The 20,846-nt window shown below is 49.7% G+C and overlaps 1 protein-coding gene across 2 annotated transcripts in view; it reads right to left on the bottom strand.

Annotated features, from left to right (window-relative positions):
* Window positions 1-20,846, bottom strand: part of SLC15A4 (solute carrier family 15 member 4) — a 52,287-nt gene that overhangs the window by 22,641 nt on the left and 8,800 nt on the right. Inside the window, exons 2-5 of one of the 2 annotated variants that reach the window (XM_070762106.1) lie at window positions 15,342-15,637; window positions 13,824-13,995; window positions 11,569-11,658; window positions 2,594-2,762 (exon numbers count right to left, since the gene is read on the bottom strand). In XM_070762106.1, coding sequence (XP_070618207.1) covers window positions 2,594-2,762; window positions 11,569-11,658; window positions 13,824-13,995; window positions 15,342-15,637 — 727 coding nt within the window. The remainder of the gene's footprint in view (window positions 1-2,593; window positions 2,763-11,568; window positions 11,659-13,823; window positions 13,996-15,341; window positions 15,638-20,846) is intronic. The other variant, XM_070762107.1, reaches the window with a different exon arrangement.

The following is a 20,846-nucleotide window of genomic DNA, read 5'->3' as shown; positions in this document are numbered from 1 at the left end:
AGGTGAAAAGTTCGTAACATGAAACAATGTTTCCCATACAAATCAATGGAAAAGCGATTAATGCGTGCAAGCCCAGAAATTAGAAACCCGGAAGCCGGTCTGCCATCGCCAAAGGAGTCCCGAGTCTTCCGTTCTCTTCTCCCACCCCCCGCCCCTTTGCCGTGCCTGAGCTGTGTGAATTAAAGTTGCCTGTAAGGATCCCGAGTCTTCCGTTATCTTCTCTCACCCCCCACCCCTTTGCCGTGCCTGAGCTGTGTGAATTAAAGTTGCCTGTAAGGATCCCGAGTCTTCCGTTATCTTCTCCCACCCCCCACCCCTTTGCCGTGCCTGAGCTGTGTGAATTAAAGTTGCCTGTAAGGATCCCGAGTCTTCCGTTGTCTTCTCCCACCCCCCGCCCCTTTGCCGTGCCTGAGCTGTGTGAATTAAAGTTGCCTGTAAGGATCCCGAGTCTTCCGTTATCTTCTCCCACCCCCCACCCCTTTGCCGTGCCTGAGCTGTGTGAATTAAAGTTGCCTGCAAGGATCCCGAGTCTTCCGTTGTCTTCTCCCACCCCCCACCCCTTTGCCGTGCCTGAGCTGTGTGAATTAAAGTTGCCTGTAAGGATCCCGAGTCTTCCGTTATCTTCTCTCACCCCCCACCCCTTTGCCGTGCCTGAGCTGTGTGAATTAAAGTTGCCTGCAAGGATCCCGAGTCTTCCGTTGTCTTCTCCCACCCCCCACCCCTTTGCCGTGCCTGGGCTGTGTGAATTAAAGTTGCCTGCAAGGATCCCGAGTCTTCCGTTATCTTCTCCCACCCCCCACCCCTTTGCCGTGCCTGGGCTGTGTGAATTAAAGTTGCCTGCAAGGATCCCGAGTCTTCCGTTATCTTCTCTCACCCCCCACCCCTTTGCCGTGCCTGGGCTGTGTGAACTAAAGTTGCCTGCAAGGATCCCGAGTCTTCCGTTATCTTCTCTCACCCCCCACCCCTTTGCCGTGCCTGGGCTGTGGGAACTAAAGTTGCCTGCAAGGATCCCGAGTCTTCCGTTATCTTCTCTCACCCCCCACCCCTTTGCCGTGCCTGGGCTGTGTGAATTAAAGTTGCCTGTAAGGATCCCGAGTCTTCCGTTGTCTTCTCCCACCCCCCACCCCTTTGCCGTGCCTGAGCTGTGTGAATTAAAGTTGCCTGTAAGGATCCCGAGTCTTCCGTTATCTTCTCCCACCCCCCACCCCTTTGCCGTGCCTGACCTGTGTGAATTAAAGTTGCCGGCAAGGATCCCGAGTCTTCCGTTATCTTCTCTCACCCCCCACCCCTTTGCCGTGCCTGAGCTGTGTGAATTAAAGTTGCCTGCAAGGATCCCGAGTCTTCCGTTGTCTTCTCCCACCCCCCACCCCTTTGCCGTGCCTGAGCTGTGTGAATTAAAGTTGCCTGCAAGGATCCCGAGTCTTCCGTTATCTTCTCTCACCCCCCACCCCTTTGCCGTGCCTGGGCTGTGTGAATTAAAGTTGCCTGCAAGGATCCCGAGTCTTCCGTTGTCTTCTCCCACCCCCCACCCCTTTGCCGTGTCTGAGCTGTGTGAATTAAAGTTGCCTGCAAGGATCCCGAGTCTTCCGTTGTCTTCTCCCACCCCCCACCCCTTTGCCGTGCCTGAGCTGTGTGAATTAAAGTTGTCTGCAAGGATCCCGAGTCTTCCGTTATCTTCTCTCACCCCCCCACCCCTTTGCCGTGCCTGGGCTGTGTGAATTAAAGTTGCCTGCAAGGATCCCGAGTCTTCCGTTGTCTTCTCCCACCCCCCACCCCTTTGCCGTGCCTGAGCTGTGTGAATTAAAGTTGCCTGTAAGGATCCCGAGTCTTCCGAGTCGGGATCCTTACAGGCAACTTTAATTCACACAGCTCAGGCACGGCAAAGGGGTGGGGGGTGGGAGAAGACAACGGAAGACTCGGGATCCTTGCAGGCAACTTTAATTCACACAGCTCAGGCACGGCAAAGGGGTGGGGGGTGGGAGAAGACAACGGAAGACTCGGGATCCTTGCAGGCAACTTTAATTCACACAGCTCAGGCACGGCAAAGGGGTGGGGGGTGGGAGAAGACAACGGAAGACTCGGGATCCTTACAGGCAACTTTAATTCACACAGCTCAGGCACGGCAAAGGGGTGGGGGGTGGGAGAAGACAACGGAAGACTCGGGATCCTTGCAGGCAACTTTAATTCACAGCGCTCAGGGACGGCAAAGGGGTGGGGGCAGGGGGAATACAAACTTTTTTTGTCTTACGAACGCCAAACCCAAACTTCCCTGTTCGGCGTTCGGGAGGCCGCTGGGAAGCCCCGCCGCCCGGCTGTCACCTTTTAAAACAGCCAGGGGGCTTCCCAGCAGCCTCCCGAACGCCAAACCCGGAAGTTCGGGTTTGGCGTTCGTAAGACGAAAAAAGTTCGTAAGAAGAGGCAAAATTTTTCTGAACCCCGGGTTCGTATCTCGGGTTGTTCGTAAGACGAGGGGTTCGTATCTTGAGGTACCACTGTACTTCCCAGAATCCCACCTCGGTTAAGGTTCATCTTTCTCTCTCTGGGCACGATGAGGTAGCTCTTAACATCCATAACCCAAAATCCTGTGCCTCACCTGCAGCAAACGCAGAGCACATGACGAAGAACATCCCAAAGGCGATTCTCTTCAGCGAGGACGGAAGGAGCCCCTTCTTCTTCAAGATGGGGTCCACCACTTTGTCTTTGAGGGGGATGAGGATGAGGATGAGGACAGCATCAAACATGGTCAGCCAAGCCGCGGGGAACTATAAAATATATGAAACAGTTTCCCACACTATAAAAAAGAGGTTGAGACTGTAGAAAGAGTGCAGAGAAGAACAACAGAGGATTAGGGGACTGGAGACTAAAACATATGATAAGTTAAAGGAATTGGGCATGGCTAGTCTAGGGAAGAGAAGGACCAAGGGAAACATGAGAGCTGTCTTCCAATTTTGAGGTGTTGCCACTCAAAAGGGGGTCAAGCTATTTTCCAAAGCCCCTGAAGGCCAGACAAGAAATAATAATGGATGGAAACTGACCCAGGAGAGATTCAACCTGGAAATAAGGAGAAATTTCCTGACAGTCAGAACAATCAACCCATGGAACAGAAGTTGCCTTCAGAAGTTGTGGGAGCTTCATCACTGGAGGCTTTCAAGAGGAGACTGGACTGGCATCTGTCAGAAATGGTGCAGGGTCTTGGTGCTTGGACCAGATGACCTAAAAGGTCCTTTCCAACTCTGGTAATCTGTTAAGATCTGTTTAGAACTGTGGTGGGCAGACAGAAAGGAAGACAATAACCCCAATTCAGCCCTCTAGTTCTCAATTGGGACGTCTGTTTTGTGCAGGTAGCCACCCTGTGGCTCAGGGAGGGACTTCAACCCTATGTCAGCAATGATCGATGTGTGTGAGAGAGCAGAACCTCCTATAGCAACACCACAGGGTTAGAGGAGGGAAAGGAAGGAAGGAAAATAGCACTGGCAATAATATTACCACTTCACAGTGCTTGACAGCCCCTTCTAAGTGGTTTTCAGAATCAGCCTCTTGCCCCCAACAATCTGGGTCCTTGTTTTATGCACCTCGGAAGGATGGAAGGATGAGTCAACTGGGGAAAGGAGGGACGGAGGTAGGGAAGGAAAGAAGGAGGAATAGCAATGGCACTTTCATACTGCTTCACAGCTGGCAATCAGAAGTAGCTTGCAGTACTACTTTCTAGCCACTGTGCCACTGTGGCTCTATTTACAGAATAACAGAATAGCCGACTTGGAAGGGACCTTTGAGGTCTTCTTGTCCAACCCCCAGCACAGGCAGGAAACCTTATGCCATTTCAGACAAAATGCTTGCCCATTCTTTTCTGAAAAACTGTCAGTGTTGGAGCACCTACAACATCTGGAAGCAAAATCGTTCTATTTTGCATTTATCCCTATAGCTTTCTGGCTTTGGAGAACATCTGCTAAATCCTTGGTGCCAGCCAGCCAACTTCCCAGAAGCTAAAAACAAAAGCCTGTCAGCAGAGAAAATCCCCACCCCCCACTTCTTTCTGACATGCAGAAACTGTAAAGTTATTAAGGATCTGTCTTCATCAACCCACAAGCGCAGAAGAATGACAATTCCATAGGTTAAAATATCAGCCACATGATCTGCACAGCAAAAATTGTTCCTAAAACAGTTATTTACATAAGCACAGAGCCGGGCTCGGCACTCGTCCTCTCTCGGTTGTCTTAGACCTTCCGCGGATGCCCTGCTCTTCATTAAAATTTCCACAGTGCAAGAGTTTAACCCAGGTCAAGCCCACATTCCCTTAGCCGCCTGCAGAAAGTTACTCCCTCCCCTGTAATCACCGAAAGAGTTCAAGAGAGGAAGGGTCAAAAGTCCCAATTTAAATGGGAAAACGGGCCAGGATCCCCAATGAGGGGATTTTTTCCCTCTGAAAACAATGATAAACTCTAATGATGAAATATTCATGCCGGATAAAATGCGCCAGGAATGCTAAAATGGGCAAGACAGAGGTATGTGATAGGTCAGTGATGGTATGCGCCCGACCTCACGATAGCGCGTGCATGTTTCCATGCCCATAATCTAATGCCCACCCCTACATTTATTTAATTATTTATTTATTTATTTATTAAATTTGTATGCCGCCCCTCTCCGTAGACTTGGGGCGGCATGCATGCGCGCTGCCCCTCCACACACATGTGCAACACACCCACCCACATGCAGCTGCCCCTCCACACACATGTGCAACACACCCACCCACATGCGGCTTCCCCTCCACACACATGTGCAACACCCCCCCCCCCACGCTGCCCCTATCACGCATGCGCATAGGCTCACTGAAGTCTCTGGACTTTCGGTAGGCCCATTGGGCTGTTTTTCACCTTCCTCGGGCTTTTCTGAAGCCTGGGAGTGGCAAAAAATGGCCCAACAGGCTCGGTTGGGCTGCTTTTCACCATCTCCAGGCTTCAGGAGGCTTTCCTGAACCCTGGGGAGGGCCAAAACAGCCAAAAGGGCGGAAATCAGCTGGCACACTGGAGCTGCCATAGGGCACTGGTGGGCACACCTGTCATAGGTTCGCCATCCCTGGGATAGGTCAACCTATCCAATCAGGCCTTTACAGTTGGAGACATTGACAAGACTTTCGGTTTTGGGTACTGACTTCTGGACACAATGGCTTCAGAACCACTTGGGTGAATCCGAATGGAGTGCACGCTCTTTCGGCATTCCAGGAAAGAAAGGTTCGCCATCACTGCTCCATATCATTCCAGACATCGGCTGTCCAATCTCTTCATGAAAACCTCTAGTGTTGGAGTATCTCAAGTTCTAGAGGGAGGTCACTCCACCAATTTATTGTTTTCTCATCAGGAATGTTCACCTTAATTCTGTTGTGGTTCCGTCTGGGGCCCCTCCGGGAACGGCTGATCTTCTGTCGGTTTCTGGCTCAGAGGGGGAGGATGAGGAACAGGAGGGGCAGGCAGACGAGGAGGTGGAATCGCAGGCAGAGGAAGAGGGGGAACAGCCAGAGTCCCCCCAGAGGGAGCTCTCCCCAGCAAGCAGCCTGGATTCCTTAGAGGAAAATGCACAAGCCATAATAGATCTGCGACAGAGAAGAGCTACACAGAGAAGGGAACAATTAATGAGGTACTTTCAGCATTAAAGAGGCAACAGCTGGGTTTGGGTGTGGTGCTCTCTGGAAAGGATAAAAGGCAGACCCACCCTTCCTGGCTTGTGGAGTATTATCCTTGGGAGTCTTGGGACCTGGCTGTGAACTTTGGCGTCTTGGAATCCTGGTTTGTGACTTGGAGTACTGAAACCTTGGGAGAAAAAGGTGGGGGTCTTATGCTCTACAGTGGTGGGTGTGCCAGCAAGAAGCTTGCTGTATTGTTTGGACATCAGGACTCTGCTGTAAATTCTTATAGTCTGTCTGTTAGGAAGAACAGATTGTTCTCTGTGTTTATTTTTCCAGTTATAAAATACTTTTGCTTTTACCAGAGTGTCTGGCTGTTTTTTCCAGTTGGTGTTGAGGTCTGGGGGAACCCAGACAGAACAGTATAATACTCCACCAACCACCAGGCACCTGGTGCTCATTTTGGAGGAATGGTTTGGTTGTTTCTTTTTCTTGCTCTCTGCTGCTGGTTCCTTGTTGGACATTTTTTGCTTTTCGGCTTCCTGTTTTTGCCTGCCACCATGGATGTTTCTGCAGCTGACATGCAAGCTGTCTTTGCAGAGTTGCGAGGGGACATTGCTCAGTTGACCCAGACAGTCCTGCTATTACAACGCCAAGTGGAGGTTTTGTCCCAGGCGGCCCCACCCCAGGCGGCACCTGTAGTACCTCCTCCAGTTCCTTTGCCCAGAAGGAAATGTTTTGTGGCGATGCCGGAAAAGTTCTGGGGGGACCGGCGGCTGTTTTCTGCGTTCCAGAGCCAGGTGCAGCTTTTTATCAATGCCCAGATGATGCACTTCCCAGGGGATGACCACAAGGTGGCGTTTCTGTGCAGTTTGTTGGCTGGCCCTGCAGCGTCGTGGGTGGCACCTTACCTGGTCCGGGATGACCCGCTACTCCAGAACTACGATGCTTTCTGTGACCTGCTGCGTCACCAGTTTGCGGACCCGGTGCAGGAGCAGACAGCCACGCGGGCGCTGAAGCAACTACGCCAGGGTTCGCGCCCCCTGGCGGACTACATGGCTGACTTTCGGTCTCTGGCCGGGCAAGTCCAGTGGAATGAGGCTGCCCTGATCGAAGCCTTTCAGGACGGAATATTAGACACTATGTTGGATGAACTGGTGCATGAGGTAATGCCCGGCACGTTGGACGCTTTGGAGCGGCATTGCTTGGCAATAGAGGCCAGGCTGTTGGCCAGGGAAGTCCGTCGAGCGGGACGGTCCAACCCCCGTGCGTCAGGCGTCCCGTCGACACCTGTTCCGCGGCGGGGGTTGTCGACCGTAGGCACCCCGGCTCCGGTTCCTGCGCCCCGACGTTTTTCACCAGCGCTTCCTCCACGCCTGATGGATCGTGTTGCCGCCGGGGAGCCGATGGACGTGAGTTACGCACGACCCCGACAGACCCCGGAGGAACGAGGGCGTCGGCGGGCAGCTGGGTTGTGCTTCTATTGCGGGGCCCCGGGACATTTTGCTGTCGTTTGTCCCCACAAGAGGCGGAGCACGGTGGCTGCCGTCGTTCCCGTACCCTCCAGTTCTCCCGTGCTTCCCATGGCGTCCCCTGTGCAGTTCCAGGAGACAACCCCTTGTGTCCCCGTCTCTGTCATGAACTCTCCGATGGCGGGGCCTTTGTCTGGATGTCCTCCGTCGCCTGAACGATCGGGAAACGAGGGGGGCTCGGCTTGGTGGCAACACTAGGTCGGGCGGGGATCCCACTTTCTTCTGACTCCACGACTCCTGACTCCGGACCGTTTCGACACCTGACGCTTGCGGTGACTCTGCATATCGCGCAACGGACTCGGACATATCCAGCGTTGGCCCTCGTGGATTCGGGGGCGACAACGAATTTCTTGGACGAAGCCTTTGCTCAACGTCATTCCTTGCCCCTTTGTCCTGTCACCCCGCCATTAACTGTGGAGACCATTGATGGGCGGGTCTTGCTGGCTGGTCCCATCCGTTTCCAGACCCTGCCGGTGCGGATGTGCATCGGAACTCATGAGGAGGCCCTACAGTTTTATGTTACCAAGGGGCTTCATTTTCCCCTCGTGTTGGGGTTGTCTTGGCTGCGCGCACATGACCCGCATGTGGTGTGGTCCCAGAACCTGGTCACATTCTCCAGTTTGCAGTGCGTGGACCATCACCGACATGTGTGCGCAGCCCACGGCCCAGTAGTTCCCGCGATCCAGTTACCCCGTTGCCTCGAGGAGTTCGCCGATGTGTTCAATGAGAAAGAGGCGGATCGGCTACCACCGCATCGGACGTATGACTGTGCCATCGACCTGCTCCCTGACGCCAAGCTCCCGGCTGGTCGTTTGTACTCCATGTCCGAGCCGGAGCTTGTGGCTCTCAAGGAGTTTGTGGAGAAGAATTTGGCCAAGGGATTTATTCGGCCATCCAAGTCCCCTTTGTCTGCCCCTGTTTTGTTCGTGAAGAAGAAAACGGGTGATCTTCGCCTCTGTTGTGACTATCGGCGCCTGAACGCCATCACGGTGCATAATAGGTACCCCTTGCCCTTGATCCCTGAACTCATGGACCGGTTGCGGACGGCAAAGGTGTTCACCAAAATTGATTTGCGCAGTGCGTACAATTTGGTCCGGATGCGGGCCGGGGATGAGTGGAAGACAGCGTTCGGCACGCGTTACGGCCACTTTGAATACACAGTGATGCCATTTGGCCTCACCAACGCCCCGGCCGTGTTTCAACATCTGATGAACGACGTGTTCCGGGACATGTTGGATCAGTTCGTGGTGATTTACCTTGATGACATTTTAGTGTATTCCCCGAACCATGCCATGCATTTGGACCATTTGCGCCAGGTCCTGCTCCGGTTGCGGGAGCAGCAGTTGTATGCCAAGCTGGAGAAGTGCCAATTCTTCCAGACTACCGTCGAATTCCTTGGGCACATTTTGTCTCCAGGTGGCATTTCCATGGACCCGGGCAAAGTGGCTGCACTTCAGTCTTGGCAACCTCCACGACGGGTGAAAGACGTACAACGTCTTTTGGGGTTTGCAAACTATTATCGGGCTTTTGTTCCGGGATATGCCAAGTTAACCACGCCCTTGACTCGGTTGTTACAAAAACAAGTCCCGTTTGGTTGGGGGGAGGCGGAACAGCGGGCTTTTGAGGCCCTGAAAGTGGCGTTCATGGCGGAACCGCTTCTGCGCCATCCTGATCCCGCTCGGCCATTTGTGTTAGAGACAGACGCCTCGGATGTAGCGGTTGGCGCAGTGCTCCTTCAAGCCCATCGTCCCGGTGACATCCTGTTCCCGTGTGCTTACTTTTCCCGCAAATTGTCTCCCTCAGAAAGGAATTATACGATTTGGGAGAAGGAACTCTTAGCGGTGAAGGTCGCCTTTGAGCACTGGCGGCATTATCTGGAGGGGGCCCGTCACCAGATTGAAATACGGACGGATCACCGGAACCTCGAGTACCTGCAGACGGCGCGGAAATTAAACCAGAGACAGATCCGTTGGTCCTTCTTTTTCGCGCGGTTCGATTTCCGCATCAGGTACACGCCCAGCGCCCAGAACCCTCGAGCGGACGCTTTGTCGCGCAAGCCGGAGTACACGCACCCGAAGGAGCCGGCTCCTCTGCAGACGGTTCTACCCCCTGCAGCTTTGGCTGCCACTCAGGACCCAGTGGACTTGCATCGCCGTTTACGGGAGGCGCAGCGGGAGGATGGGTTTGTAGCGCAGAGAGTGCGGGAGTTAACACCCAATTCCCCCTGGACATTTCAAGACGGTCTGCTTCGGTACCGGGGGCAGCTGTATGTTCCCGCTGGCCCAGTGAGGGGGTTGATTATGACCCAGTGTCATGACTGTCCAGTGGCGGGGCATTTTGGCCTGTTCAAAACATTGGAGCTGGTCACTCGGACATTCTGGTGGCCACGCATCCAAGATGATGTGCGTTCCTATGTGGCCACCTGTATCCGGTGTCGTACGGCCAAGGGGGTGACTGGAGCCCCACCAGGATTACTGCAACCTTTGCCCACGCCGGAGAGACCCTGGGGTGCCGTGTCCATTGACTTTGTAACCCATTTGCCTTCTTCAGCTCGCTTCACGGTAGTCATGGTGGTGATGGACATGCTCACCAAGATGGTTCATTTTGTCCCTTGCACTAGGGTGCCCACTGCTCAACTCACGGCCCAAATGTTTATCAGCCACGTGTTTAGGTTACATGGGCTTCCGGATCGGGTGGTTTCCGACAGGGGAACACAATTCACAGCCCGGTTCTGGCAGGAATTGATGTCGGCTCTGAACGTGTCTGTGTGCCTCGCATCGACGCAGCACCCCCAGACCGATGGAGGCACAGAAAAGGTCATAGGGATACTGGAACAATACCTGAGGTGTGTCGTGGCGGATCGCCAGACTGATTGGTCCAGGTTCCTCCCTGTAGCGGAGTTCGCTTTCAACAACTCCCGCCACTCATCGACCCGGCTCACACCCTTTTTCGCCAATTATGGCTTCCACCCTCGCTTCTTTCCCTTGACCCTCCTAGATTCCCCGGTGCCTGCTGCTGAGGACTTTCTCTCGGAGCTGCAGGCGGTCCACGAAACGGTGAAGAGGTACCTAAATAAAGCCAAGGAGGACTACAAGAGGGTGGCTGACCGCTCCAGACGGGATGTGCCCCCCTTGGTGGTGGGGGATCAGGTGTGGCTGTCCACAAAATACATAGCCTCTGAATTACCCCGATACAAATTAGATCCCCGGTTCCTGGGTCCTTTTCCCGTTGAGCGGGTGATCAATCCGGTGGCCTACCGGCTCACCCTGCCGGCCAACTTGCGGGTTCACCCTGTGTTTCACCGTTCGCTGTTAGTCCCTGTCCCTCCCGATTGTCCGCTCCGTCCCAATGTTCCCGTGTTTCCTGCCCCGTGTGTTCGTGACCACCTTCCTGAAGCTATGGTACATGACATTTTGGATTCCCGTTGGGTGGACGGTTGCTTCCAGTACAAGGTGCAATGGGTGGAGGGGGACCCTGATGATTGCTCCTGGGTGGAAGCGGCGTTGTTGGACGCTCCCGACCTTATTCGGGATTTTCACCCCCAGTTCCCTCAGAAACCACGTCCTCTCCGCTGGCAGGTGGGGAGGGGCCTTCCGCGGGGGGATGGTGTTGTGGTTCCGTCTGGGGCCCCTCCAGGAACGGCTGATCTTCTGTCGGTTTCTGGCTCAGAGGGGGAGGATGAGGAACAGGAGGGGCAGGCAGACGAGGAGGTGGAATCGCAGGCAGAGGAAGAGGGGGAACAGCCAGAGTCCCCCCAGAGGGAGCTCTCCCCAGCAAGCAGCCTGGATTCCTTAGAGGAAAATGCACAAGCCATAATAGATCTGCGACAGAGAAGAGCTACACAGAGAAGGGAACAATTAATGAGGTACTTTCAGCATTAAAGAGGCAACAGCTGGGTTTGGGTTTGGTGCTCTCTGGAAAGGATAAAAGGCAGACCCACCCTTCCTGGCTTGTGGAGTATTATCTTTGGGAGTCTTGGGACCTGGCTGTGAACTTTGGCGTCTTGGAATCCTGGTTTGTGACTTGGAGTACTGAAACCTTGGGAGAAAAAGGTGGGGGTCTTATGCTCTACAGTGGTGGGTGTGCCAGCAAGAAGCTTGCTGTATTGTTTGGACATCAGGACTCTGCTGTAAATTCTTATAGTCTGTCTGTTAGGAAGAACAGATTGTTCTCTGTGTTTATTTTTCCAGTTATAAAATACTTTTGCTTTTACCAGAGTGTCTGGCTGTTTTTTCCAGTTGGTGTTGAGGTCTGGGGGAACCCAGACAGAACAAATTCTAGGTTGGATAACGAGCCTCGAGCCCTGCCTTCTTGTCATGCCCTTTGGGGACCCCTGGTCTAAGGTCTCCTGCTTGAGCAGAGGGTTGGGCTAGAAGACCTTCAAGGTCCCTCCCACCTTGTTTTCACTTTGTGGCTCACCGTGTGGGCGTTCGTGGTGCCGTTTGAGATGCTGTTGGAGAACTGTGGAATTCTCAGGTGGAGGCTCTGGAGGACGTAGGTGGTCTGCATCTAAGAAGTCAAAAGGATTTATTGCTCAACCATGTTCTTTAGAAAACCCAGAAGGATCAACCCTCCTTTGTCAGTGGCTTAGAAGCAGCTGACCCACTTTAGACTGACAAGTCAGCTTACAGCAGTAGCAATATATATAGACATATACCGCTTCACAGTGCTTTTGCAGCCCTCTTTGAGCAGTTTACAGTGTCAGCCTCTTGCCCCCAATAATCTTGGTCCTCAGTTTACCTACCTTGGAAGGATGGTAGGCCAAGTTTACCTTGAGCTCATTGGAATTGAACGTCTGCCTGTGGGCGAAGTTAGCCTGCAAAACTGCATTCTAACCACTGTGCACCATAGAAACATAGAAACAGAAGATTGACAGCAAAAAAAGACCTCATGATCCATCTAGTTTGCCATTATACTATTTCTTGTATTTTATTTAGGGTAGATATATGTTTATCCCAGGCATGTTTAAATTCAGTTACTGTGGATTGACCAACCACGTCTGCTGGAAGTTTGTTCCAAGCATCTACTACTCTTTCAGTAAAATAATATTTTCTCACATTACTTCTGATCTTTCCCCCAACTAACCTCAGATTGCGCCCCCTTGTTCTTGTGTTCACTTTCCTATTAAAAATACTTCTCTCCTGAACCTTATTTAACCCTTTAATATATTTAAATATTTCGATCATGTCCCTCCTTTCCCTTCTGTCCTCCAGACTCTACAGATTGAGTTCATTAAGTCTTTCCTGATAAATTTTACGCTTAAGACCTTCCACCATTATTGTAGCCCGTCTTTGGACCCGTTCAAATGGACCCATGGATGGATGGATAGGAAGGAAGGAAGGAAGGAAGGAAGGAAGGAAGGAAGGAAGGAAGGAAGGAAGGAAGGAAGGAAGGAAGGAAGGAAAGATGGAAGAATAGCAATAGCACTTGCATACTGCTTCACAGCCTCTTGCCCCCAACAATCTGCGTCCTCATTTTACCAACCGCAGAAGGATGGAAGGCTGAGTCACCCTTGAGCCTGGTGAGATCCAAGCAGCTGGCAGTCAGCAGAAGTAGTCTGCAGTTCTGCCCAGCAACCACTGCACCACCATAGCTCAACTCATCCTAACGTGTTTCTTCCATCGTTTGGGACAATCTGTTGACTTCTGAGAAAGCAACGGTTTAGTTCCCCAATTATTTATTCATTAAGAGTGTCTAGATGCCCATCTGCCTGTTATTTTATCTCAATTTAGAGAACACAACACAACTCTGATTTTGTAGCTGTATAATCTCAATTAAAGACCATTTTATGGCACTCAAATTTAGACCAAGATTCCTAGTACTGCCCCAGTATTGATCATAGTCAATTAGATCAATCACCTGGTTAACTCAGTTTCTGTGAATAATAACAATAATAGCAATAATAACAATAACAACAAAATGACAATAACAACAGCAACAGCAACAACAACAATAATAATAACACAACTCAGCAGTTATGGACAAGAAAAAGTCCCCTTTATGCCTGTGGCTTTGCTCAGACACATTCTGAAACTTTTCTTTCTCAGTGCTTTTTCTCAGGACTAGGAACTTGATCTTATTTTGAAAGTGACGAAATTCGGATCAGGCTAATGTCTAATTTGCTGCACCCACCTACTGCTTTGTGCCCAGAAAATGACATGAACTGGAATGGAGACATGGTAACAAAGTCAGCCAATGAATAGACATAGCAAGTGAGTCGGCTGGTGGGGACTGTTTGGAAACTGAAACAGTGTTTCCTGGAGGCAGCAAGGAGCCTGGGCATGGCTTAGCAAATAAATCTGGTCTAGTCCAGGGCTCTTCAACTTCAGCAACTTTAAGACTTGTGGACTTCAACTCCCAGAGCTCCTCAGCCAGCCAGTGCCGAGGTTGGAGAGCCCTAGACTAGTCTGTCTGCTGAATTGAAACTGAAACTAATCTTGGCTGTTCTCTCCTCTGCTGGTGTTTTGTTTTTTGGTGGTTGTTGATTTTTTTGCTTATAACTACTACTATGTTGGAGAATCTGCCATTGGTAGTCCATATTTATTTCACGTGTGTATAAGAGAAGTTAATGAATCCATCTGAATCAGTTATTCATGTGAGCTTTCTGAATGTGATTTCTACAACAAACTCTGATAGAAAAATCATCCATATGGAACCACGGTTCATCCACTCACCTGAAAGTAGACTGTCCAGTATGGGATGAGAGCCAAAAAGACGGGGATAATTTTGACCAAGGATTTGACATCTTCCACTTTGTCTTCTCGGAAAGGGCCCCCGTGGGAGGCTTTGGCCGCCTCCAAAAAGCTTTCCTTGGGAGGCTGAGACCGGTGAAGGACCCCTTGGGTGCTGCGTTGAAAAGAAAACGAAAATTTATTCCGTGGTTCTTTCTCAGCTGCATCATCCAAAGACTTTGGAGCTGGGCTTTAAAAAACAACAACAATACGTGGTTGGTGCCAAATATTCAGGGGTGCCAAAGTTAACTGAAATAAGGGGTGGGATGGGGGCATACAACACTGCTTAAAAAATAATAAACAACACAATAGAACTCCAAGTAAATCAAACTTCTGTGAAATCAAACTGTCCACTTAGGAAGCAACACTGATTGACCATAAATTTCATTTTGTTATCAGCAAATTCAACTTTGTACAGAACAAAGTATTCAATGAGAATATTTCATTCATTCAGATCTAGGATGTGTTCTTTGAGTGTTCCCTTTATTTTTTTGAGCAGTATAGATTTAATACTGCCTTTTGGTTAGGGTGCAAATCTAAAATTTGAAATTCTTTCAGATTCATGGTAGGTTTTTTTCTCTGCAAAGTGTCAAAGGTTTGCATGAAGTTTCTGAAATGCTCTGCATGTGATGGGATAGGCTGAGGTAGAAAGGAAGAGAGAAAAGGAGGGAGGGAAGGGGAGGGAGGGAGAAAGAAGGTGGAAGGGGAAGGGAGGGAGAAAGAGAGAAGGAGAAAGGGAGGGAGGGCAGGAGGAGGAAAAAGGAAGGGAGGGACGGAATGGAAGAGAACAGAGAAAGAGGGAAGAAGGGTGGGAGGGAGAAAGGAGATGGAAAGGGTGAAGGAAGGAAGGAAGGAAGGAGAAAAATGGATGGAGGGAGGAAAGGGAAGAGAAGGGAGAAAGAGGGAAGAAGGGTGGGAGGGAGAAAGGAGATGGAAAGGGGGAAGGAAGGAAGGAAGGAGAAAAATGGATGGAGGGAAGAAAGGGAAGGGAGAAAGAGGGAAGGAGGGTGGGAGGGAGAAAGGAGATGGAAGGAGAAGGGGGAAGGAAGGGAGGGAGGGAGAAGAAAGAAGGAGGGAGGGGGGAAAAGAAAAGTGGAAAGGAAGGGGAGAAGGGAGAGAAAGAGAAAGGGAAAAAGAAAGGAAAGAGGAAAGGGGGTGCCGTATTGTATAGTAACTGCCTAATCTTGATTTCAAAGTGCAGCTTTGGAGGCCTTCCAAAACTACAGACACTCACAAAGGGAAATGAGAGAGCTGGCAAAAATGCCTGTTTAGGTACTAGTCACTTTCAAGATCCCACAAAGCTGGTTTAACAGCCCCCACCCCCGGTAGATCCAAAGCAACACAAACTTCATGCACATCCAAGACCCCTGTTTTTACACCAACCGAGCTTCTTCAGGTCCAGCCTCCTGGGAGAAAGGCACAAGTCCCTGCCCACTCCCCAGGCCCTCACTTTATACCTACCTTGTGTCAGAAAACCGCTCTGGCTGTTTTTGGTTACAGCAAGAATAAGCCAGGATTCTGAACATATCAGTGAAGGCGCTGCCATCTGGTGGCTTTGTGATGAACACGCTTTGGCCACATAGGAAGACCACAAAGGAGACCCCAATGCAGACGGTGGGGATGATGTAGCCAATGGCAAAACTGAGGTTCTGCTGGATGTAAGCAATGCCGCCCAGGGACACGATGGCTCCCAAATTGATGCTCCAGTAAAACCAGTTAAAGAAACGTCGTGTGGCTTCCGGACCTCGATCCTTCACCTACATGAGATTTTTTTTCCCAACCCCCCAGAGAGAAGAAAACTCTTATGAGAAAAGTTTTCGTTTTTTGCCATCTCTCTCTCTCTGTCTGCCAAGTACAACTCACTCATCACCAAATCTCCAGAACTGTAAAGCCCACAAACTTGAAACTTGGCACCTACGTTCCTCTTGGCTTCTAGTTGCTCGTTAAGAGGGTTTTTTTTTTAAATGACCATCAGATCGTTAGTATTTATTTATTTATTTATTTAGGCCGCCCCTCTCCGTAGAATCGGGGTGGCTCACAGCAATAATAAAAACAATGTACAACAAATCTAATATTTAAAAATATCTAAAAACCCCTTGTTTAAAAAGCAAGACATACTGTACACACAAACATACCATGCATAAACTACATAGGCCTAGGGGAGATGTCTCAATTCCCCCATGCCTAATGGCAGAGGTGGGTTTTAAGGAGTTTACGAAAGGCAAGGAGGGTGGGGGCAATCCTAATCTCCGGGGGGAGATGGTTCCAGAGGGTCGGGGCTGCCACAGAGAAGGCTCTTCCCCTGGGTCTCGCCAGACAACATTGTTTGTCGATGGGACCCGGAGAAGGCCAACTCTGCGGGACCTAACTGGTCGCTGGGATTCGTGCGGCAGAAGTCGGTCCCGAAGATATTCTGGTCCGATGCCATGAAGGGCTTTATGGGTTTTAAGGAGTTTACGAAAGGCCAACACTTTGAATTATGACCGGAAACTGATAGGCAACCAATGCAGACTGCGGAGTGTTGGTGTAACATGGGCATACTTAGGGAAGCCCATGATTGCTCTCACAGTTGCATTCTGCACAATCTGAGGTTTCCGAACACTTTTCAAAGGTAGCCCCATGTAGAGAACATTACAGTAGTCAAACCTCGAGGTGATGAGGGCATGAGTGACTGTGAGCAGTGACTCCCAGTCCAGGTAGGGCCACAACTGGTGCATCAGGCGAACCTGGGCAAACGCCCCCCTCGCCACAGTTGAAAGATGGTTCTCTAATGTAAGCTGTGGATCGAGGAGGACACCCAAGTTGCAGACCCTTCCTGAGGGGGTCAATAATTCCCCTCCCCCACGGTAATGGATGGACAGATGGAATTGTCCTTGGGAGGCAAAACCCACTGCCACTCCGTCTTATCAGGGTTGAGTTTGAGTCTGTTGACACCCATCCAGACCCTAACAGCCTCCAGGCACCGGCACATCACTTCCAATGCTTCGTTGACTGGACATGGGGTGGAGATGTACAACTGGGTATCATCAGTGTACTGATGATACCTCACCCCATGCCCTTGGATGATCTCAGCCAGCGGTTTCATGTAGATATTAAATAGTAGGGGGGAGAGGACCGACCCGAGGCACCCCACAAGGGAGAGACCTAGAGGTCGACCTCTGACCCCCCACTAACATTGACTGCGACCGACCGGAGAGGTAGGAGAACCACTGAAGGACAGTGCCTCCCACCCCCAACCCGTCCAGCCGGCACAGAAGGATACCATGGTCAATGGTATCGAAAGCCGCTGAGAGGTCAAGAAGCACCAGGACATCTTGCCGCCTTGAGCGCCACTTTGTAAGTCTTAATATGAGCTCTTACAAATGTTCGGTCGCATTTGGACTTACTTTTCCTCCATCCCTTCTCTGGATGCCTCTTCTGGTGTTTCAACTCCCGGAGCTCCTCGTTGAACCATGGAGCTCTACGGGGTCTAGTGCCACAGAGCGGTCGCAACGGCGCAATCCGGTCAAGAGCCTCCGTCGCAGCCTTATTCCAGGGCACGGCAAGAGACTGCCGAACTGTGGATGAGTGCATCTGGAATAATCCCAAGCGTCCTTTGAAAACCCTCTGGATCCATCAGGCATCTGGGGCGGAACCACCTAGTCAGTTCTACCTCCCTGCGGGGAAGGATTGGAGCCAGGAAGTCAAGCCGTAATAGAAAATGGTCTGACCATGACACAGGCAACACTTCTAAGCCTCTCAGTCTCAGACCATTACTCAATTGCTCAGAGAGGAATACCATGTCGGGTGAGTGCCCCCCCCCCTCATGAGTTGGACCCTGTGCTACTTGAGTCAGGTCCATGGCTGTCATGGTGACCATGAACTCTTGCACTAACCCTGAGGTTTCACCGAGCAATGGTAGGTTAAAGTCCCCCAAGACAATAAGTCTGGGGAACCCTACCACCAGCCCGGCTACCTCCTTCGAGCAGCACAGGCAGGGCTGTTGACACACAGCTGGGAGGCAGGTACGTGAGTAACAAGCCCACCTTCACCAGAAGGGACTCACAACCCGCGATCTCTGGAGCAACAAGTCTACGTAGGCAAAGGCTCTCCCTGGCTACAATAGACACTCCTCTCCCCCTTCCCTGGGGTCGAGGCTGATTTAATGATTTAGATAATTATCAGTAGTATTTTAACACACTCCGATGCTAAGGAGTTCTACTCCCCCTCCCCACCTGAAAAGAACCCTGTTCCAACTACCAGTTGTCTTCTATTAACATGCTCTGATCCTGCCCTTTCACTATACCGGGCATGGACAGCACATGACTCATCCGGCCTGCAGGCTGGGAGTTTAGACATTCATCTCCCCCTCCCTACCTGAAAAGAACTGTGTTCCAACTGCCACTTGCCTTATATTAATATGCTCTGTTGCTAAGGAGTTATGCATTCTATATAAATGTATCAAGCCCTATTATTTTCAATTACTCCTTAATTTTCAAGCTTTAACTGTCAATTTATCAAGCCCGATCACAAAGTTTCGTAGCAAATCATGGGTACCAAGCTATCAATATATATAAAGCATCATCTATTTATGCAGATGCCTTGTCTGTCTCTCTCAAATGAGCATTACAATCACAGGGGATCCCACCTGCAGTGGGAACATTTTATAAACATAATTTTTATAATACCACAAAAAGAAACCAGAGATATTTCAGGCAGCAAACTTTGAAGGAGCAGGTGCAAATTTTTGCCTCTATAAAAAGCAACCAAGAAATACAAAACAGAATTCCATTTTTAGTCCATAGAGAGCAAGGCTTTTCAACCTTGGACTCTTGAGGATGAGTGGATTGGAGCTCCCATAATTCCCCAGCCAGCCACAGAAAGAGTGAAAAAGGAAACCCCAGTTTGGTTCAATTTGGTATAAGAGGAAGGAAGGGGAAAAAAGAGGGAGGGAGAGAGAAATAGAGCGAAAAGGAGGAAGAGAGATTTTTTTTCTCCAAACTTTTTTTAGTCCCCCCTCCCCTCGCTCAATGTTCCCCAGGATTTTGAAAATGTGAATAATGTGCCGCGGCTCATAAAAGGTTGGGAAACACTGTTCTAGTCCAACCCATTGCCTAGGTAGGAAACCCTACACTACTTCAAACAAATGGGTATCCAACATCTTAAAAACTTCCAGTGTTGGAGCATTCACAACGTCTGGTGGCAGGCTGTTCCATAGAGTCATTGTTCTGTCAGGAATTTTCTCCTTAGTTCTAAGTTGCTTCTCTCCTTGTTTAGTTTCCACCCATTGCTTCTTGTTCTGCCCTCAGGTGCTTTGGAGAATAGGTTGACTCTCTTCTTTGTGGCAAACCCTGAGATATTGGAAGAATGCTATGATGTCTCCCCTGGTCCTTTTTTTCATTAAACTTGATATACCCAGTTCCTGGGTTTTTTTTATTCTCCTACAAAAACAATTTTAACAAGCTACAATAGAAGAATATTCCATTTTTATAAGTTACCAGTAGCCACTGTATTTTCCATCCTGGGCTTATATTTGACTTATACTCGAGTATATACGGGTAATCCTCAAATGACAATCACAATTGAGCCAAAAATTTCTGTTGCAGCGTGAGACTATTATTATTATTATTATTATTATTATTATTATTATTATTATTGTTGTTGTTATTTATTAGATTTGTATGCCGCCCCTCTCCATAGACTCGGGGCGGCTCACAACAGTGATAAAAACAATACATGGTAACAAATCTAATAATTAAAATCTAAAATAACAGTTTTACATTACAAAGTCTAAAAAAAAAAACCCCAATAGATAAAATACATACACACAGTCGTATTATGCACAAAATTACATAGGCAAGGGAGGGATGTCTCAGTTCCCCCAAACCTGACGACAGAGGTGGGTTTTAAGGAGTTTACGAAAGGCAAAGAAGGTGGGGGCAGTCCTAATCTTTGTGGGGAGACATTCGTTAAGCGAATTTTTCTTCATTTATGACCTTTCTTGGCTGTTGTTAAGTGAATCGTTGCCATTTTTAAGTTAGTAACACAGTTCTTAAGCCAATCTGACTTTCCCATTGACTTTGCTAGTCAGAAGGAGATCAGATGACTAAGACACTGCAACTCATCATAAATACAAGCTAGTTGCCAAATATTTGGCTTTTAATCTTGTGGCCAAGGGGATGCTGCAAGGGTTGTAAGTGTGAAAAACATTTATTAAAGTCACTTTTTTCAGTGCCGTTGTAAATCTGAACAGTCACTAAGCGAACCATTGTAAGTCGAGGACTGCTTGTAAAGCTTTATTAACACAATTTCTCCAGCAGATAAGCAGGGATTAACACCAAACAAACAAGCAAGCAAGCAAGCAGGAACCACTACGCTAATCAAAGAATCACAAAGGAGAAAAACCACACCCCAACTGGTAGATCTCTGTGGCTGGCTGAGGAATCATGGGAGTTGTTGTAAGTTGAAGCTTTACTAACACATCCACTACAGCAATCCGTAACTAGATAAGCAGGGATTGACACCAGATAAACAAGCCAGCAAGCTAATCAAAGAATCACCAAGGAGAAAAAACACACCTCAATTGGTAGATCTCCGAGGCTGGCTGAGGAATTCTGGGAGTCCAGGTAGGAAGTCCACATATCTTAAAGCAGCCGAAGTTCAGGAACATTCAAAATGGAGAATAAGTCACTGATTTCGGGAGGACTGAATGCCCAGCAACTGTTATGAGCAGTATCAGGTTCCTACCGATACGTTTAAGGATGCCACACTGGTAGTAAAAAGAGAGTTGTGCACGCAGCTCTGGGCATGCACAGGAAGCAAAATTCTGTGAGATTCTCTCTCTCTCTCTCTCTTGTGTCCCCTTGTGAGATTTTGCTTTCTGCACATGCACAGAAGCAAAATATTGCTGGGATGTGCCTGCGCGCCTGCTGGACACCTGGAGCTGCATGAGCAGCATACCGCTAGCAACAGCAGTGGCAAAAAAAC

Source organism: Erythrolamprus reginae, chromosome 10 (assembly GCF_031021105.1).
Source record: "Erythrolamprus reginae isolate rEryReg1 chromosome 10, rEryReg1.hap1, whole genome shotgun sequence".
NCBI classification, from domain to species: Eukaryota; Metazoa; Chordata; class Lepidosauria; order Squamata; family Dipsadidae; genus Erythrolamprus; species Erythrolamprus reginae.
The sequence above is the reverse complement of the archived record's forward strand: the minus strand, read 5'-3'. Positions and strand labels throughout refer to the sequence as shown.